The 21,298-nt window shown below is 41.4% G+C and overlaps 4 protein-coding genes across 4 annotated transcripts; all 4 read right to left on the reverse strand.

The window, feature by feature from the left end:
- Positions 1-983: 983 nt before the first annotated feature.
- On the reverse strand, positions 984-3,941 carry Bfra_009713 (putative autophagy protein atg13 protein; the record flags this gene model as incomplete). The annotated part of the gene is made up of 3 exons (XM_037340053.1): positions 984-3,482; positions 3,547-3,642; positions 3,711-3,941. The coding sequence occupies 3 exons, from the start codon at positions 3,939-3,941 to the stop codon at positions 984-986; spliced, it is 2,826 nt and encodes a 941-aa protein (XP_037189276.1).
- Positions 3,942-9,616: 5,675 nt separating this feature from the next.
- Bfra_009714 (uncharacterized protein) lies at positions 9,617-10,414 on the reverse strand (the record flags this gene model as incomplete). Its single annotated transcript, XM_037340054.1, has 1 exon — positions 9,617-10,414. The coding sequence occupies one exon, from the start codon at positions 10,412-10,414 to the stop codon at positions 9,617-9,619; it is 798 nt and encodes a 265-aa protein (XP_037189277.1).
- Positions 10,415-11,263: 849 nt separating this feature from the next.
- Positions 11,264-12,811, reverse strand: Bfra_009715 (uncharacterized protein; the record flags this gene model as incomplete). The annotated part of the gene is made up of 1 exon (XM_037340055.1): positions 11,264-12,811. The coding sequence occupies one exon, from the start codon at positions 12,809-12,811 to the stop codon at positions 11,264-11,266; it is 1,548 nt and encodes a 515-aa protein (XP_037189278.1).
- Positions 12,812-15,667: 2,856 nt separating this feature from the next.
- On the reverse strand, positions 15,668-21,258 carry Bfra_009716 (putative essential cytoplasmic protein; the record flags this gene model as incomplete). Its single annotated transcript, XM_037340056.1, has 3 exons — positions 15,668-16,466; positions 18,254-20,378; positions 20,493-21,258. 3 exons carry the CDS (start codon positions 21,256-21,258, stop codon positions 15,668-15,670), a joined length of 3,690 nt encoding a protein of 1,229 aa, XP_037189279.1.
- Between the last annotated feature and the right edge of the window lie 40 nt (positions 21,259-21,298).

Raw genomic sequence — 21,298 nt, forward strand, 5'->3', positions numbered from 1 at the left:
TATATACCCTTTCTTCCTTCCTTCCTTCCTTCTTTCCTTCTTTCCTTCCTTATTCTTTCCTTCCTTATTTATGCCTTTGCTTGCGTGTAGGAATCAGAACAGTTCATTCAAACACGTATCCATACATACACATACCCAGTACATATACCATGACGTCTCGATTCTCATCCTACCAAAATGCGGGGAAAGCTCACCCCATCCCATCCATCCCATCCAATCCATCCCATCCAATGACCCACCTATCCATGTCCGCCGAGCTGAGCCGACTGACCGACCTCGGATATCTGTTGATCTAACGCGATCTAGTAAGTAAAGTACCCTTCTAGAAGATTTCCCCAGAACAATCAATCAGATGAACATTCATTAATAAAGCATTGAAAACACATTCAATCATTCAAACCAATACCTGTCATGGAATTTCTATAGACACCTAAGATAAGAGTAGAGTAGAGTGTCTTTCTTCATAATATAGATAGATATATGTAGGTAGTTTAATTGATAATATGTATTCCTCATCGACCCTACACACTCCATATCCATTGCCACCCTCCCATACCTATCCATCAACTCTTAAGAACACCAAGGTATCAAATCCAACCATGCGCACTAAACTACCCATCCATCCATTCAATTTATGACCCACCCTCCCCTTGTTCCCAAAGCACCTCTGGGGATAAATAAATAAATACAAGACGAGATGCGCCAAAAAAGAGAAGAAGAGAAATTCAAATGTCCTCATTTGACATCCTGTGAAGGATCAATCCGATAAAAAACATTCGTGAAGAAAGGATTCAATAAACCTTCAACTCCATCCGGTGATTATAAAAATAAATAAAAACATCAACGCGCACGTCGCTATGTATCTCCAAACTATACAACACATCTTATAATCGTATCGTAAATGACGTATAATGCATCAATTGTTCGAAAGGTAATTTCTTGGAGAATCCGGTCTCCATGTTCGCTTCGTATGTTGAAATAAATTACCTACCCCATCGACTACCTCTTCGACTACTTGAGCCAGAATCTCCTCCTCTATTTACTTCGTATCCTCTAGCTTCATCAATACTTCTTCGATCTCGTCCAATCTCACTCATATCGAAAAGTAATGGCTCATCATCTGGTTCATATTGTCCCCTACTAAAACTATATCTGCCACCACTAGCTCGCTCGCTACCACTTCCACTTCCTCTATCTACTAGGAGGCTAGAGAAAGAACCGGTTTGTGGTGGAGTCACTCCACGGCCACCAGTTTTACCAATACGTGGTCGATATGGTGAATTCGCGGAACCTGGGCCACTAAATCGAGAAAGTTGAGGAACATCTGGATCGTGAGCTTCCAAAGATGATGAAGTTTGACGAGACATGGCAGTAGTACCCTCGGAGATTCGAGGAGCAGGTTGAAGTTGGGATGAAGATAGTCCAGTTGGTGATTCTACCTCCTCAGAGGCTTGTCCAATGTTCAAGAGGGCACTCAAACTTGGCGGCTCTCGATCATCGGCTCCTAAGCTTATACTTCTATGCACCCCAAATGGAAGATCACCTAATTCATCATCAATTGCCAATGATCTATGTTGCTGAGCAACAGAACTTGATCTTCGAGCGTGAGGGTAGTATGGTCTAGGTGAGGTCGGAATATCGATAGCATTTGTTCCAGCATCATTTGGATGATCACTATCTTCCACATCATCCAATCTTGTTTCTGAAGTTCTACTTCGTCGAGTGGGTCTTCGTGGTTGATCGTACTCAGCTATTGAATTTGCACTTAATCGTGAAGGGATGGCGGGAGTGTGAGGAGTGTGTGGTGAGATGGGTTTACCAGGGGATGATCCTGCTGAAATTGAGGTAGCAGCAACCATAGGAGGCACACTGGATAATTGTCGGCTCGAAGAACTCGATGATCTTTGTAACATTGTTGATGAAGCCATAGAATCTGTTAAAGCATTATGTGAATCGCGCATTGATTGAAATCTGGATAATTGTGCTGTGGCTCTTTTCCTTGATGCTTCTCCAGAAGGTTCGAAACTTGGTAAGGTTTTCTTACTTTCCAAGAGTTTCAAAAAGTCTGATATGTTGTCATCATCGGTTTGTAAAGATCCAGAACTACCACCTGTTCCAGCTTCCGCAAGAATACCAGAACCTGGCTGCACAGAAGATGAGAGACTTTGTTTGCCGCTGCTACCTTGATCATCTTCTACTGTCTTGCTAGCTCCTCCATAAGATGATCTGCCACGACGATGACTAAAACTACTGCTGTATCGAATTGGAGCAGGTTTCGGTGAGCTTGAGACAGATGTTGGAATAACATTATCTGCGGCCATTGGGCCCCCTCTCAACGTAGCTGGCATTCCAGCTATGAGAGATGAACGATTTCTCGCTTGTGCAAGTGCACTAATTCCAGATGGCCTTGGCAAGGACCCTGGAGATGCAGGTAAGGTTTCACCAGCATAAGTGGCACGGCTGGGAGAGGAAGATAGTGAGCCAGCTTTGAATGGCTGAAACGATAATGATGGCCTTCTCGCCATCGCGATACCTTCCAGTGACTTTATCGAACCTTTCGATCCGAGTAATGGTCGTGATTGTGGTAAAGATCCCATAGGCGGGGAGCTCGTATCTGACCCTATGGGTCTCTGAGCTCTCAAGGCGGATATTGGGCTCGAGCCTCTTGGAGGAGCGTTTCCATGAAAGGTTGATAAACTTCCATAGGTTTGAACTGGACCGGAATCATCTGTCAGTTGTTTGTGTGCTGGAAGGGAGCCAATTTCAGGCTGCTTTGTTGACCTTCGACGACTTAAATCACCTCTCGCTGCCAATGAAGGAGTGAAAAAATGTTCGTCTGCACCCATGAATCGAGAGCTGAGAAGAGATTCAGAATCATCAACACGAAAGTTACAATCATTGCGATATGTTACTTCGGCGAAAATTGGACCGGCAGGAGTTTCAGTGGTTCCAAGATTATGCGTCGAGGTAACTGGACCACTGTGGTCGAACATTGGTTGCTTAAGGCCATCGATTCGACGTGGTTGAGTATTACCGGTTGTGATACGACAATTAACAATCAATGAATTTGTTGGCGCTCCACTCTTTCCTATGTTCTTTTTGAATTTCTGGGCCGGCAATAATTTGGATGCTGAATACAATGCGCGAAAGAAAACAACACACTGTTTGTAGAGAAGGGGTAATGTGGGAGCAAAATTATTGGGCTGCTCTCCGGGAATATCTCCGAGCTCAATTCTCCAACGTTCTAGTATGACTTCGCTACGTTCATCATCGGAACTACTAGAATCACTCAGAGCATCCAAAGCATCCCATCGCTTTCCCAAATCATCTACGATAACCAATCTTTGACTTTTCGTCAAGTGGGAAGTATCGATGTATGTTTCTATTATAAGTGGTGGTGGTCGATTTTGGAAGCCACCGCACGTTCGCCATGTGTTGAGCTCATCTCGATATGCATCGGTATCATCGGTTTCGATTTGAAACTATTGGAGAGAATCGTTAGTTTGTGACCACAGCCAAAGCAAACGAATGATGGAGAGAACATACCCATTTGCTAACTTTCACGGTCCCATCTCTGTTGAGGACTACAGGAAGTCCTACTCTCGATCCTAGTAAGATGATTGCAGCTTTCGTGTGGAAATTCTAGAGAGGTCAGGTTAGCTTCGTTTCGGATGGAGGTCGAGCATGTATGATGATTGAGTATCACTGACTGATATGATTTGATCCATTCTCTTGACCGCTTCTCGACTTGGGCCAGTAGCAACCATGGATCCACCATCTCCACCTGCATCGTCTGCTTCTTGATAATGTGGCATATCTGATAGTGTTCTCGAATGGGCAGATCGACCTTCTTCTCTAGGGTTGTTTGTTCGAGTTGGATTTGTTTGTGGTGACGAGGCTGGTGAGGCCGTCCTAGGTGAGGGACGAGGATGTTGATGCATTATATGATAATTGCTGACGTAGATGTTGAATCGTAGCACGCTGTCGGTTCAGCAGCAAATGCAAGATGCGCTGGTGTTTGCAGAAAGATAATGCTCCTACTCAAGTCTCACACATCAACAATCGTGATTCTAGATGGTAAATAAAGCGGTTCCAAGATACCACATAACTTGGGCATCCATCGTAGTATGATCTAGTAAATTTTTCGAGGGTTCTAGAGTTTTGAAATCTCTAGATGTAGTAAAGGACCAAGGTTATAGAGGTCCGTATTGGATATCCTCCCAGGCAGTGAAGTGGGAAAGAAGGTGGTTGTTGGGAGGGGGGGGGGATGCTTGAAGTGGGTACTGAATTTCAAGCAACAGACATGATTGCGAATAAGGCTTTCAGTAAGGCGTAAGATAGAACGATGAATTGAGTGAATCGGAATGGATAAAATTGGAGAGTCGTCAAAGGGCTTTGCCGTAATGATTGATGAAGTGATTGCGCTCAAATGAGTTGAAGTTGGGATGGAAATAAAATGAAGAAATTGAAAAAGTGGTAAAAGTAATAAAGTTGACGGTAGAAGTTATGGTGGTACAAGGAGGTTGAAGCTCAGATGGCGATTAAGAGAGAGGAAGAGAGAGATGGAGACTGGGGCTGGGAGCAAGAGAGTCATGCAGGTTTGGGAGTGTGGGTACTATGACTGAACTGTAATTGATTGACTTGGTGGTGACCTAGTGGTGACCTAGTAGTGACCTAGTAGTGACCCCATACACACAGGACTAGTACTGTTGATGATAGAATTGAGCCTTGTGATTGAAGGTATTGAGAAGATAAAACGAAGGAGGAGGGATGAATGATAACCATGGAACGGAGTCGGTCGGTATGGAATTAATAGAGTTTATTGATATTTTATCTCAAAGTTTGAAAGAGGTGAGGTAAAACATTAATAAGACAATTGGAAGGGGATCAAAAGAAAATATGAAGATATATCTAATTCATTGATCATGATATGAATGGATGATATGGATGGATGATATGGATGGATGTTATGGATAGTATGGATTATGGATAGTATGGATTATGGATAGTATGGATTATGGATAGTATGAACAGGATAGTATGAATAGGATAGTATAGATAGGATAGAATAATATGGATAGTATGAATAGTATGGATAGGATGGATAGGATAATATGGATTGAATAGTATGGACAATGAATAGTATGATGAAACAATGAAAACTACCTAGTAACGAAGCAACAATCTCGAGCTCTGAAGTGAAGGCTGTGTTAAGTGAAGTTCATATGTGAGGCAGGTAGGTAGATAGGTCCACTGGTGGTCTGTATGTATGTATGTATGTATGTATGTGTAAGTACGCGTAAGGGAAGTACTCTCTATCCATCTACGCTTTCTAGTGTAAAGAATATCATCTAATCGACATCCATCTCTCTATCGACTCTCGGTATACCTAGTGAGCATATATTGGTGAGGTCGGTAGAGAATATGTTGACCGGAACAATTAAGCAATTGGCTGACTGCACTCACAAACCCCAAGATCCAATGGAATACCCAGCAATGAGATGCTGCATTCAGTCCCAGTCACTTTTAGTGCTTTCATTCATTCATTCATCTCATCCTTTCTCCGATAACGATAACGATGAATCAGCTAACCGATAAGAACACCAATAACAACACCAGTAACAACACCAAGAAGAATAAGGACTTGCACAACCACAACATCATAGCCCCAGGAGAACTATCTGCCTACCACCTCCCTCCCTAGTATTCCAATCAAAACTCACATTATATCTACGACGTCTTACAAGCCGATAGATATAATACTAGGTATCAACGCATACACACACGCACGCACACACACACACACACACGTTAATATCTTTCCAACGTCTACCTACATAAAAATCTGCGGTCATTGCATATCCATACATGTATCTCCCAGGATCGATGATTCAAATCCAAGGTACCAAAAACGAGCAAAAAGGGGGACCTTCCCTTCAATGTAGTATCAATCATCCATCCATCGACCTTTTTCTGACCGAGTCACCGGCTACATAATCGATTTCATCCGATTGAAGGATAAAGATGTGAAAAATGCATCTCATAGTATGGGGGTCAGTTTCCCTAGGGTCAGTTGATACAACAAACATTCTTTCGTGGTCAACTAGATTCATCGATCGTCGAGACCAATCACATATGCGAGGGATCTCCTCCATGTATCTTTCCCAACTGCAGTGTGCCGTCGAGATGCTAGGTTGACTAGGGAGATATCATGTAGGTACCTGCTCATCTCTCGTGTGCAACGGCTACTTCACCATTTGATATATGAATTAAGCTTGATGCATTAATCGAGGACAGAAACAAAATGAGTCAAACTCTATAAGCCTGGGTACGTGCCAGGAGAGGAGGCAGGTAAATACTGGGTAATAACACGATGCGCCCGCCGCCACAATATAACACCACACCACACCACAGCCACCGCTTTGGTTGGTCGTAAATCGATAAATGGTAAGTATGTATGGTTTGGTATTGCACATCACACTTCCTCAGTGAAAATCAACATGATAATGGATCGTCGGCTTCCTCTAACCCTCTCACATAAACTCTTTCACTTTCTTCCATCATCTTCACATACTGCGAGTAAGCAAGTCGGGAAGAAAAGATACAGCCTCGTTCCATTCCATTCAACCACTTCAATCCAATTGGTGGTGGTGTGTACCCATCCCTCCATCCATCTCTATCCTGACAAGAGCATTCATACAATCAAGACGATCTCAAATATTTGGTGCGACCGAGTCTTCAAATGCGTGTCAGATTTCGGATATAGAAATGAGGAGAGAAGATGCAATTCTCTTCATCTAGGTATTCATCTTGTTAATATCTTTTCATCACCCATCTTCATCCTACTTGTATCTGACAAATTCATGATTATCATTAATGCGGACGTCGAGTCAAGATATCCCTCTCCTTCTCTTTTTAGTAAGGAAACAAACAAACACACATCCGCCATACGAGAGTATCCATATATATCATCCCACATCAAAAAGGCCTCATGATTATAATTGTATTCTATTCCATTCTATCGTTGTTCATATTCATATTCAATTCATATTCAAATCCAAGCAAACAAACAAATAAGAATCCTCAAAAATGATAAAGAAAAGCCCTTGGGAGTTGGGTTGGGACTAGCTACTAGATTAACTCAGGTTATAGTTCTTATCGTTAAATAGATAGATAGATAGATAGGTAGGTAGATAGGAAGTCAAACTCAAAGTACTCGGGGTCATGGTCAGAATGTACCTGGTAGGTAGATAGATATGCATTCCTGACTCGGAATTTCTCTTGGGAGATGGGTAGGTAGGTAGATCGTATATGAATGATGGATGGATAGGTGGATGAATATATCCTTTAATCTTGGAATGGGAACGGAAGATATTGGGTATGGTGGATGGATATTGTAGATTGATATCCTCAATCACATGTTATATATTTGTATCCTTAATCACATGTTATATATTTACTTACTTACTTACTTACATGTATATATACATACCTACTAGGTATTTACTTATTCTGATATAAGGTTATATTATTTAATAAGGTTAGGATTATTATAATAAATATATATATATATATATATGTAAATATCTTGATTCTTAATACTATTTAATTAGATATAGATATAGATATCTATTTATCTATCTATCTACCTATCTACCTATCTATTTACCTATTTATCTATCTATCTATCTATCTACCTATCTATCTTATATATACATACATACATAAATACATATATACATATCATACAAACCCACCCACCTATCAAATAACATAAACATTAACATCCAAGTTCACATTGTAAACAAAAACCTAAATCTAAAGTCACAAGGTTAGATAATAAATAATAGATGATAGATAATAAAATTATCACATGATACAAATCTATCTGTTTTTATAAAAATTTAGAAATTGGTATGTAATATCCATTTTTGTATTTATGTTGTACTCAGGATGGATGGATGGATAGGTGTCAGTATTATAACTTGGGATTGTGGATTTGTTTTGTGTGTTATGTGATGGGATGTGATGAGGGTGATGAGGGTGATGAGGGTGATGAGATGTGATGAGGGTGATGATGAGAATAATCGTATATCTATCTATTTGTTTATTTATTGTTAAATATCAAGCATCAAATATTAAACAAGTATCTAAGATATTCCGTACATATCTAGGTATACAAATACAAATACGGATACGAATCACCATCTCCATTAATCACACTATCCAAGATAAAAATATCAAGGCTATCTCGTCAAGCCCTATCTACTCGAGGAAATCTTCCAAGTGTGCGCTGCGCTGTTGTAGGTATATGCGAGGTAGGTATGTGCGATTTCATCATCACGGTGCATGTGGACGTGTTCAGAACAGTCGTTTGGTTATTTAGTCATTCAGTCATCAACGATACCTATTTTTGAATGTCAATCACCCTCTTTTAGGTTCTCTCGTTTGGTTGGTTCGTAGGTTTGTTTGTGTGTAGGTGGGTGTGCAGGTGGGTGTGTGTGTACGAACCTTTGGATTTGAGGAGAGAGGGGGGACACAGGCAGAAGCGAAGGAGACTTCAATCGATGTAGGAAGTTTCAAATGGAATCAAGCATTACATATTCGAGTTTTTTTCTTTCTCTCTTTCTCTCTTTCTCTCTTTTATTCTCTCTCTTCTCCGATCTCTCTTCTTTTGTTCATTCATTCATTTGTTCATTCATTTGTTCATTCATTTGTTCATTCATTTATTCATTCATTTATTCATTCATTTATTCATTCATTTATTCTTTGTATCCTATTTTCTCATTTTCGGTGGGGAGAGGGTGACTTGTAAGAATAGAGAAAATAGTACCTAGTTGGTACAATCAACTATCATACAATATCATAAATACCGACCTACCTACCTGACTAGACAACAACTTCTGATATATAAGATCTTATCAAGTATTAAAACAATACCTCTCAATTTTCAATTAGTGTTGAACTCAAAGTCTTGAACAGTATGGCATTATCATAGCTACTAGGTAGGTAATGTACCGGTAGTAGATTGACTACGTGGCAGGTATAGTTGTAACTGTATGGACTAAGTGCTGGGTAGACTATCTTTCTTGTGTTAGTTGGTGAGATGGTTTCTTGGTCAGAGAGTAAACATACTTGAGTACGAGGTTCGAATATGGATTCGAGTATGGATTCTCAATGTATCACGAATGGTTAGTGAGTGATCCATTAATCATCTTTGTTGGGTTTTGTACTACTCGAGGAAGATTGGTATCATGATATTGGGAGGGGGGAAGGGAGGGGGATGGAGAAAATTGTGTTCATTATATTCAGAGTATTAGGTAGGTAGTCGCTGACCGGCTGGAATGTTTATGGGGGTTAGATGCAAGTAGTATGGTATTCATTATTATTTTTCCAGGATGACTTTTGATTTGGAAGTTTGTCGGTCGCAAGTTTGAATTATTGAGTTGTGTGTATGTATTTGTGTGTATTTGATATAGTTTATTTTATATGAGATAATTTGATTCAATGTAGATTATATCAGGAATATATAAGTTATGGAAAGTAATAATTCAAGCTCCAAAACATAGACCAGCTATATATACCTACCTATCTACCCTCTCTCCTTCTTTCCATCTCACTTACCACTCACCCCCCTCTCCAAGACCTTCCCCCTCACAATCTTCAACCTCTCCGCCTCAACATGCGCATACCGACAATTAATCAAATGCAATTCCCTCCACGCACCTTCTCCCATCGAAGCATCGCAATACGGACACATTGCTTCTAGTTTATCTTCTTCCTCGGCACCGCCAGTAAAAGCACCGCCAGTAATAGTAGGAGAGAGGACTTGCCCTTCAAGTGTACGGAGAACGATGTCGTTGAGCCAAGTGTTTAGGATGGAGGCGTTGAGTGGACTGAGGGGAGGTGGGGTGGAATGGGAGGATTGGGATGTGGATGCGGATGAGGATTGGGAGTGGGAGTTAGGGGGAGGGAGAGGGAGTGGTTGGAGTTTTAAGGGGGAGGGGGTAGCATCGAAAGTTTGAAGGTTCCGGATGGTTAACTTACTAGGTTTCTGGAGGACTGCAGGAGCTGGTTCCGATAATTGGGGTGCAGGTGCAGGTGCAGCAGGTACAAAAGCGAAAATGCCCTGGAGATCCTCTACAATATCTGCGACTCGTGTGGAGATATCGTGACTGCGAGATTGTACGGTTATACTTCTCGGTAATGCGGGATGAGTTTCGTTGACTCTGTTGTTGAAATTGGAATCGGGGTTGGTTTTCGATTGTGCTTGGGCTTGGGCTCGGGTTCGAGACTCGAATTCGTTTGAGCATTCGGAGCAGATGCGTCCGAAGGGGTAGTTGCAGGAGGTATTGAGGCAGATGATTGGTTCGCCAAGTGCGAGACTGAGACTGAGGTCGAAGGAGGTGGACATCTTATTTTGGTGCGGGACTGTAGAGTGTTTGATTTGTGGATAGATAGATGAATAGATAAGATCCTGAGTTCTTGACATTTAGGTAAGATTGAGGAGTTGATATATATACGTATGGATTGTTTTTCCCGGGCATTGTTTGAGGGTGTTTTGGTTTCAATATTTTCATTCTTTGGGTAGTTGAGTGAGTCCTTCACAAAGGAAAAAAAGTATTCTTTGTTTGAAGATGGAAATCTTCGGAGTTTCTTTGTGAGGTTTGGGTAAACTGATAAAGGAATAGAGAAAATGAAGAAGGATGATTATGGATAATAGACATTGTTTTTAATACTGTTTGATATTTCTCATCCAAGAGAGAGATGGTTTCGGGAGTTTGGATGGGTTTGGATGGATTCGTACTCTTCTCATTTTCGTTTCTTTTTTTCTTTTTTCTCTTTTTTGGAGGGGTTGGATATTTGGTGGTTTTTGTTCTTAACTTCAATCTTAAGTCAGTATATCCCCATCATCCGTCTATCCATCCAACCATTACAATCAAAGCAGATACAACTATCTTCTCTTCTTCCTCCTTCCTCTATGTTATTCATTACTCCATCACAATAAGTAAGTAAAGATAAAATGATATGCTATAAGTCTATATCTTTCCACTGGCGTATATAACTGCACTTGCGCTGAAGTTGTGGAAGGTTGAAATATTACCGTGAATTGTTAGTATACATTATATATTCTACATGTAAGAATACTATTCCTAGCTAACAATCAAATCACCACACCTCACTCTCATCTCGTGGGTAGTAAAACAGATCCCAAATCCTCTTATATTATTATGTATTCTCTTTCTTGTCCTAACTCTATCAGTTACCCTATCCCTATCCATCTCCCATCTCCTTTCCCTATCCCTATACCCTCAATTTCTCCTACACACCCCCCTCCCCACACCCCCAAACAAACGAACCATCTGTCCCTCAACTCCCCTACTAAACCCCCGTTTTCATTCCTATCACTCCTTCTCCCTTCCGCCCGCACAGCATACATCCATTTTTTCTGCGCGGCAGTAGGGCGATTTGCCATGTCTAGGGTGCTGGGAAGAATGGAGGGTTCTGTGTAGGAGTTAGAGGGATTGGAGGATGAGGGGAGATTTGTAGTTCCGGTTCTACTTGCGGTTACATTTCCATTTTCATTTTCAGCTCTATGTCCACCACGGGTTCTAGTTCTACTTGTAGGAGACCGGTCGAATCTCTGACTTTGTGTAAAAGTACCAGTGCGTGGGAGATTACGAAGAGGTGGGAGAGGCGGTGAAGTGGATACAGAATCAGGTGGTGTGCTGAGGGGTGATTCTGATGTATCGATGGGATTGTATCGCTCGTTCTGGGTTGCGCTTTGAGTTTCATTTTCCATTCCGATTTCATTGGAGGTTTCATTTCCATCTCTGTTTCTGTTTTCATCTCTGTTTTCGTCCCCGTGTCTCTCCTCGTTCCTGCTACTGTTAGGATGCGGATGCGAATAGGAAAATCGAGGCCGTTTGCTGGCTCGAGTCCAGATTTCATTTTCAGTCTCATCTTGAGCTTGTACTGAAGTTGAAGCTTGAACTAAATCTCGGTGATTGCCTCGATGGAAATCTTGAGCTCTGGATGAAAGGTTCGCTTGGGGGTGAGAGAAAGGAGAGTGCGCAGTAGGAAACGGAAATGGAAAATTATTATAGAAATGTTGATCCCGATTTTGAGTTTCCGAGTGGACTTGTGCTGGAAGTTGAGGTTGATGTAAAGCTCGGTGGATACCTTGGTGCGAATTTCCAATTGCAAGTGGAGTGGTTGTTTGGGACTGTGAGAAAGGAGAATCTTCAGTAGGAAAAGGAGAGGGAAAGTTCGTATAGAATTCCTGATTTTGAACACGAATCTGAGGGTCGATGCGTGGCGGTGCTTCAGCTTGAAGTTGGATTTGAAATTGACCTTGACCTGGACCCAAAAATAAATTTCTATCCGTCGGAGTGAGTCTTGGTCTAGGCATAATATGAGGAATAGCTCTAGGTCTAGGTCTTGGTATAAGATCTCGAGGTCTTGGAAGCGAGTTATCTTGGGGTGGGGGTCGTGAACTTCCGGTTTGGGCTCGAGAGCTGGTTCGGGATTGAATTCTAGAGCTGGCTCTAGTTGTGTCTTGAAGAGACTGAGGTTGAGATGCAGGTCCAGATACAGATCCAGGATCAATATCTCGTGGTGTAGATTTGGGAATGAGATTGGAGAAAGTGGGGGAGGGGTTTCTCGAGGATCCCGAAAACGTATTCGAAGCTTTATTTGGTGGTTGTGGTGACTGTGGTTGAGGTGCTTGAGATGAAGGCAAACCTTCACCAGATTTGCTACGTAAAACTCGTGGGATAGGTGGTGGGTAGCCTTTTCCTGATGGTGCCATTTTTGTGTTTTTATGGGTGAATAGATGAGCTGGTGAGTAGGTGAGTAGACAGTAGTACTTATTTACGGGTTTGATTGATAGTTTGGCGTTGCTTTAAAGTTTTGAAGGAGGAGAAAATTTGGAGTTGAGTTGAGAGTTGAAATTTGGGGATAGGAGTTCCGAGCTAGTAGTTTGTGATTTGTAAAGAAAATAAATGTTCTTAAGTTCTTAAACTATGAAGTTCTTGAGAGTTACAGAATAAAGAACAGAGGTCTTTATACGCTCATTCAATTATCTTGATCGAGCTAGCCAGTAGACCGTATGTGCATACATGTACTCGCTTACAAGTTTTCTACTGCATCAAATACCAAGCTATTACACGATTGAGTGTGTTTTAGAAACATGAAGACTATTGAGTGGATTAAGATAAACTGAGATGGCATATACAACAAAGTAAGACCGCAGTAATAAGTTTTAAGCTTTCTGCTTTCAACCAGGAAGTTGAGAGTGCCGTCGAGAAGAGCAAGTAAGGCTTTGAGGGGGCAACTGACGAAGCCAAAGATACAGCTGAAGACGCTCAGGATTTTTTATAGAGTATTAATAAGGAAGAATGGTACAATAGTATCAATTAATTGAACTTCATTTGCGAAGTTGACAAGAAAGAAGGAAGAAAGAATTTTTTGGTCTTGGTTCTTCTTTGGTTCTTGATTAATCAATGATATGCGGTGAGGTCAGAGTATGTGACTTGAATAAATGTTTGCTAGTAGGGAAAGAATTTCTGGGAGATAGGAGAAGCAATCGGATTGCATTGCTTGTCATCTTTTTGCTCATGTTGTGCGAGATGTTAGGGGGAGTAGATGAGTGAGTGATTGAGTGATTGAGGAGTGGGGAGTGGGACTTATTATGGGTTTGAGAGTTGATGCATCCATATGTTTCACGATACGCAGCAGATAATGGTGATTGAGATGAATATATTTACTGTCTAGAAACTCTATGTATTGGAATGATTGAGGATTAGTGGAAGGGTGAGGAAGGAGAAATGAGAGAAGTTGTTGTAGTGTAGTGTGGTAAGTGTTTCTTATCTGAAGATATATGGAGGAGAGGCTGGATGGGTTTACATCTTTTGTACTGCTCATACCTCCAGCCCAGAGTGAGCTGAACTAACAGCTTCTGACTGCATCGAGAACCGAGTATTCAGATAATCAATAAAAATTTTGATTAATTAGAGAGAGGTAAAAGGATTCCCGGAGAGAGATATTACATAGGTATAGCATTTCAGATCCCTCTACTCTTTAGTAATTTCGTCGACCTTTTCTTTCGAAAGCAGTAAATACAAGAAAAAAGTCCACATATGTCTCAGATGCCATGTATATATTATTGTTCCTTAACGCCTCGCATCTAAAAACAGTAAAAATCTATCCCACCATTTTCATCTTATTTCAAAAAAAAAAGAAAAAAACACCAACCACACCCGAAGACACAAAACAAAAAGAAATTCCGGTACGGGGAATTGAACCCCGGTCTCCCGCGACTTGATTGAAGCTCGAAAGCTTCGAATGAGAGGCGGAAATGCTAGCCACTACACCATGCCGGATATTATATTGTCTTTGATGAAGGACAGGGAAGAAAGTGAAAATATATTAGAGACATCAAAGCGGAGAAAATTCTTTGCAGAGATTTTCCCCTAAGGTTAAGCGAGGGGATGGGGTGTACCGATGTGGGGCGGGAGTTTAGGATAGGAGTAAGTGGGGAGTCGGGTGGTAGGCTTGATTGTGCGAGGTATTGGGATTGATTTTGACGTATTTTACTGTGGGTGTGGTGTGTTGAGAGGTTAGAGGTTGTATTTAGACAATGGAAAAGAATGATATCGTGATGTGAGTTTGAATGAATTAATTCGATGCCTGGTGTGACGGGGTCACTTTCAAGGTCTGCGGTTGGTCTCCACGGCACGATTCGAGTTTCATTGATTGTTGGGCTCATTTTACTGACCGATTTATAGAGACATCGAGTAGTTTTGAGGTCTAAAGGGCCTCGAAGTTACAATTGTAATCGATGGTCTTTCTCTTCTTTCGTTACTGTATTTTGTTCAATCCTCGGAAGGTCTGGTTCAAGATTTACGATTTCTATCTCAACAATATTTTTATGTATTCAGACAATAAATCAAGAGCTTTTTGGTCGTGAAATAGAAGGATTCCAAACATAAATTCACGCATACTAGTAAACTCGTTGAAAGCCTCACAAATAATACCTACTATCTCACCTCAATTTGACGTCAATTGTTACTTAACTCTGGAGCTTTTTCTCGTAGATGTTTTCTCATAGTTCAATTCTCATCATTTGTAAAACCGATATTGATAGTAAAGGTATATAAACTATCTCGAAGAAAGATAAAATTTCCTGTCTATAACGATGAAGTATATGACGTCTATCATATGATCATTACCTACTGCCTCAAGGTCATATATAACATGAAATTTTGCCCAGAACTTTATTTCACTGATCCAAATCTACGTATATCATTGAAAAAGACCAATCTTGCAACTAGCCCTTGGGAAATACAGATGACGATTAAAATTTCTCCAGATATCCTCGACTTTCTCTATTACTCTGTCCCTATCAATATTGCCCTCTCATCCATCCTTCAATCTTGTTCGGTTCGTCTTCCTTTCTTCCTTCGATGCTTCTTTCTCAACCAAGCCTTTTTCCGCATCATCTATGAATCTACTCATTCTTTCAATTGTGACATCCTTTTCCTTTGGATTATTTAAATCTATTTTTCGTATGTTTTCTTCGAATCTCCATACTTCCATTTCTTCATTCTTATATACCCTTGATTCACCATCCTTCACGTGTGATCTACGATTTTGACGGTGGAAGTTAAGGAGAGATGAAGGGTGGAGGAGGAGGAGTCGAGGCAGGGTAATCTCTAGGATGTAATCCCTTGAAATCAAAAGGAGTTAGGGGCTTTTTACTTCGACGATGGCGGCGATGTTCATCTATAGATGAGCATCTACGTCTACGAGGTCTTTGACGTTCATCTCGACAATCATTTTGACTTTCATATTCATCTCCAGATGAATGTCGAGGTTCATCTATCGGTTTAGATTGACCATGTTCTCGATCTCTATTTTTAGAGTCATTTTCACGTTGAGAGTGACGACCTGATCGACGATGGTTTGGACGGTCCTTATGAAGTTCATCTCCACCGTCATCTCTATATTGATTATAATTTCGATCTTTGTCTCGATGTTTGTGTCGATGTTTATCTTCATGGTCACGTTCATCTCGACGACGTTCTCGAGGGGCTTCAGTATCTTCTGGATGACGAACATCTTCATCTCTATTTCGATGTGTACCTTGACGATTGTGTCGATCATCTCGATATTCATCTTCATCTTGACGATAAGTTCGAGTCTTCCCAGCGGTAGATTTAGAATGTCGATAATCCCTATCTCTATTTCGACGGTCATCCCGACGTTCATCTTTACGGCCATGTCCACGATCATCTCGATGGTTCCAAGATACTATAGGCTCCCCAGCGCCATATCCAGAATTACGATCATCTACAGATTGGCGGACGCGTGGCGACCAATTGGTAGGGTGATGATCATCTACAGATTGACGGACTCGTGGCGACCAATTGATAGGTTGATGATCATGGTTACGATTGGCATCCCTAGATTCGAACCGATTGAACAAATATCTCAAAACCCGAGCAAAAAGAAAATTCAACACTCCAAATAAGATTCAACCACAAAAAGAGAAAAAAAGTACCCCAAACCCTGCAACTCATCAATACTTAAGTATAATCCTCAACACACAAATGCAATTCTACTGCCTCCAAATACCCATCACAAAAACTCCAACCCGCGACCGATCTGAAATCTAATCATCAACAATGAGGTCATGCCACCTCATTTGACACCCTAGGCAACACTATAACTTTAATTTCTTGAGTTGAAGTAAATAACGATGATTATTAATTAGATAGATACGTTAAGAGACTAGATGACTCTACTCTTGAAGACTACCTAGTAATCTCTAGAAGATTTTCCCGGTGGATAAAAGAATTACATTCCGGAATTGTGTTTTCTTCATTCATACACCTCGCTAATCTTAGCAAGCTATCTATGCATATCTCCCAAAGATCCATACTAACGAGTCTCGTGAACACAAAGAAAATCGAGAGTGGCTATCTCATAGAGAAAGCAGAGCTACTTTCAAAATATATCATCTCATTTCTTTTCCCTTTGTTCCTCTTCATCTCTAGTATCCCTCTTGATCTATACATTTTTAATCAATACTAACAATGATCATAATAGAAAGATATAATCCCTATTATCTCATTCTATTTGATTAATGTACTTCCTGCGTCACAAAACCTACCTCTAATCAATCTATACCCTTAATCTACCTCTCTATCTTGTTCCTTAATTCACTACCTCTCTTTGATTATTTCTTTTCATATCCTAACAATCCCCCCATAATCTCTCTTCAAAATCTCTCTTCAAAATCCCCCTTCAAAATCCCCCTTCTAGCACCCCCCTCCAACCATCCTTCCTCAAATACTCCCTTCCAAAACATATCCCTATAATACTTTATTTCCAAATACCATACCATATCATTCAATAACCTTTCCTTCTATCTTTTTATATTATTTCATTTCTTGTTCTATATTGCTTCATTATCATTTTACTTCTTCACTCTTTATTGTATTCTTTTCTTTATTGTATTCTTTTCTATTCTTTTCTATTCTTTTTTATACTCTTATATTCTCTTAATTCAATAATTATTCCATCTCTCTATAATCTCCTTTCGAATCTTCCATTCGAAATCTTCTCTCCAAGCACCTCCCCACCTCCAATATTCCTCCCTCCTTTCAGATAATACACCACTCAATCAATTATCTATCCAGCCTGTCTTTCTCCAGCACCTCATTTTCTACCTACTTTACCATTCCATTCCTATTCCTATTCTCTTTCTCGCTCTCTCCCCCTCTCCCCCTCTCACTCTCTCACTCTCTCACCCTCTCATTCACCCCCTCCCTCGTATATTCCCACCCCATTTCAACTTATTAAACAACCACACACCACACACTACACATTACAAACTACAAACTACACTCATCAATATTCAAATTTCCCTTTCTCACATTCTCTCTCAACAATCCATACATCACTCCATCGCATCATTTCATTCCATCCATTCTGCACTATTCTCTAACATTCTCTAACCTGCCAAGCTATGCTATACTATGCTACATAGCATAAACTATGCAATCAAATATTCCCCTGTATCAACTCAACCCAACCCAATCCATTGAAACGCCAAAAAGGGTATCATACCTCTCCTCTCTTCCATTCTTTTCCTTTCAACAGTCCCAAATCACATATCCCACACCATTTTAATACGCCAAGCAATGCAAATTCTCTTCATAATTATCCTCCCTGTCCCTACCTCTACCCCTGACCATTCTCCTTCCCCCTCATCTCCCTAGCCTTCTGCTCCGCAATCCTAACCCTCTCCTGCAACCTCAACTTTTCCAACTGCAACGTCGGATCCACATCAATACCATTCCCCACCGACATTTGCATATGCATTCCATTAGACGCTCCGCTCGCAGTTGCCGGGACACCTCCTCCTGCCCGCAAACTCCCACTTCCACTTCCATTCACGTTCCCATTTCCCTGTGCACCATTCGCACCCGCACCCGCTGCCGCCCTCTGTTTCCCAGCCGGTACCAAATCCTTAACCCATTTCTGCGCCTCCTCACAACCTTCCATAACATATTTCAATGCCAGCGTTGCTCTCTCCTTCAAATACTCATTATGTCCATCATAAACACAACAATTCAGTAATGGCATGATTCCATCCTGATTAAGTAATTGTTTTTGTACAATTGGATTTCCCGGTCCTTGTCTGCGCGGATTATTGGGTGCCACAAGCGAAGTAAGAATGATAAGTATTTGAATTTTAATACCCGACCAAGGGAATTTATGTGGTGTGTCATGAAGAGGAGGAAGAGATTGTCCTTGTCCTGGGAATTGTGGTGCATTTTGCGACGTGGGACTTTCATATGGTCGTTCAGTTGCTTGAATACCTCCTCCTTGTTGAGGAACAGGTGCTTGTCGCCGATTTGGTAATGGTTGTTCCGAAAGATTCTTTTTGGCAACACCTAAATCAAGAGCTCTAAGAAGAGCGATAAGTTCATAGACTGCTTCCCATTCAATGAGAAGTGGTCGCATCTCTGGTATTTCGGCAATGACAGATATAAAATCGAGATATTGCGAGAGTCCATCTTTGGCACGTTCCATATCCCATAAATCGACTGGGAAATCATTGGGATCGCTATTCTTAGTTCGAATTTGAGCTTGCGCGTGAATAAGGGCGATACAATCAGGTACGACTCGTGTACGGAAATACGTAAAGAGAAAATGAATCAGTTTTGCATCTCTGTTGTAATCTCTTAGATCGTCGTAGATAGGACTATCCTTTCGAGCGCGGAACATATAGTTGATAAGACGTAAAAGAACAGTTTGTGCTGGCGATACAATATCCTTCATAATCCTCAGCGAGCTCCAAGCATATGGCAATAAAGCATTGTGATGGAAAGACTCGATAATTTGAGCAGTAATTTGGAAAATGAAATGTTGATCAGTTTGTTCCCAAACAGCGATAAAAACCAACATTTCACGAAGGAGATTTTTGCCACAATCCAAAGCCAAAAACATTTTGCACCGTGTCTTTTGAAGATTCTCGCCAGCTGGTGTAAGTCCTGAACCCATTGAATCGACAATGCAAGCTTTGACAGTCATATGAAGAGCCTCGATTTGTTTCGTATCGAGAATGTTAGGAATTTCGGTCAAAAGACCTCTCAATGGTCCTTCCGCATAAGACTCATCATCATCTTCTTCTTCCTCTTCTTCGCCATCATCTTCACCATCATGACCATCCATGGATCGAGTATCACCATCAATCTCATCGTGTAGAGGTGGTTCCTCCAACTGTTCATCCTGATCATAAGCATCCTGATCCTGGAAAGCTCGTTGAGGAAGAAATCTTTCCATGGCAGTTTCTTTACAAGCCTCCGCACGCTTGATCGCATCTTCCACAGTGACCATCTTCACTACCCATCCTTCATAATTCTGATCTCTTTGGCGCTTCCACCAAATATCAATTTCATGTGATACACGGGCGTAAATTCGATCTTGCTCATATTTATCCGTCAATTCAGGTTTCCAAACCGGTGTCGTTTCTTCCGGATCATCTTCCTTATCCGCATCAGTCACAGTAAATTCGTCAATTTGTGGTAACGGTCCAGGTGTGCAATCCATGTCAGCTTCCGCGGCGTATTTCTCCAGAAGTTCCTTGGCTGTCTCATCCTGATCTGCCGAATGTCGAGTCAACCAATTTCTAACCTCATGATAAACCTTTTCCACATTCAAATCATCCGGAGGAAGTTCGTGAACTGGATCATTATGCAAATCATTATCGAAAAGCATATCGAACCAAAACGACATCTTGAATCTATCATTACCCATAGTCCAATTGTGCGTATGTTGTAAGCAAGTGACCAGAAGTTTTTTATCTGCAAGAGAAATCAGCATCTTCCACAAACCCAATCCTCACTCAAGATGAACCAAAGCAATGGCATCCCCAATACCAACCCCAATTCAAAAACAAAACAGAAGAAAAAACTCACAAAGTTCCGTCACCTCATTCAACCTCCCCCTACTATTATCATCCACATTCTCCCCATCATACCCCTTACTCGTCACATTCACACACAGAATAATCAACTTATGAACCTGCTTATCCAAGCCCACCGCTCTACAAATCTCCTGCGCCGTCTCCTTCACCGCCAGCATATTGCGACTTACCACGAGCAAATTATTCAAATATCCCAAATCCTCCGTCAGCACTTCAAAATTCTTCAGAATGAGCGCCACACTCTCCGACACGTCCGGTCCCGCAGGAACTCCCTGTTCCGAATACGATTCGCGCAGCGACCGCGAGACCAGGATGGGGACAGCCAGATAAAATATCCGCTGCAGACGCATCCAGATATCGACATTTTTCGCAAGCGCCTCGCGTACCTCGCCGCGGGAAAGCGACATATCGAGTGTACTCCTAATCATTTTCCCCAAGCCCTCCATGGTTTTCCTTCCCAAGCCCGCTCCGCCCCCAGGTCCCCATCGCATTTCCAACATGGTCAGAGTAGCGAGGAACCCTCTCTCTTCCAATCCATAAGTATTTGTCCTTTCAGAAACCTTCTTGTTGATTTCGAAATGGCTTCTGCCGCCCATGATTTCGCTCATCATGTTTGTCGGTACGAAAGCTTCGCGGTTCGTGCGCATCGTTTTCGAAGATTCGTCCCACCAGGTGCCCAGGCGCGTTTTACATTTGCTGCATGTTGTATTGTCGTCACGGATATCGGGAAGAGGATGCCCGCATTCTGCGCAGTACATGTTTAGTCGTGAGTTGGGTGTGGAGGAGGTACGTTGAAAG

The sequence above is a fragment of the Botrytis fragariae genome (assembly GCF_013461495.1).
Source record: "Botrytis fragariae strain BVB16 chromosome Unknown tig00000163, whole genome shotgun sequence".
Lineage (NCBI taxonomy): Eukaryota > Fungi > Ascomycota > Leotiomycetes > Helotiales > Sclerotiniaceae > Botrytis > Botrytis fragariae.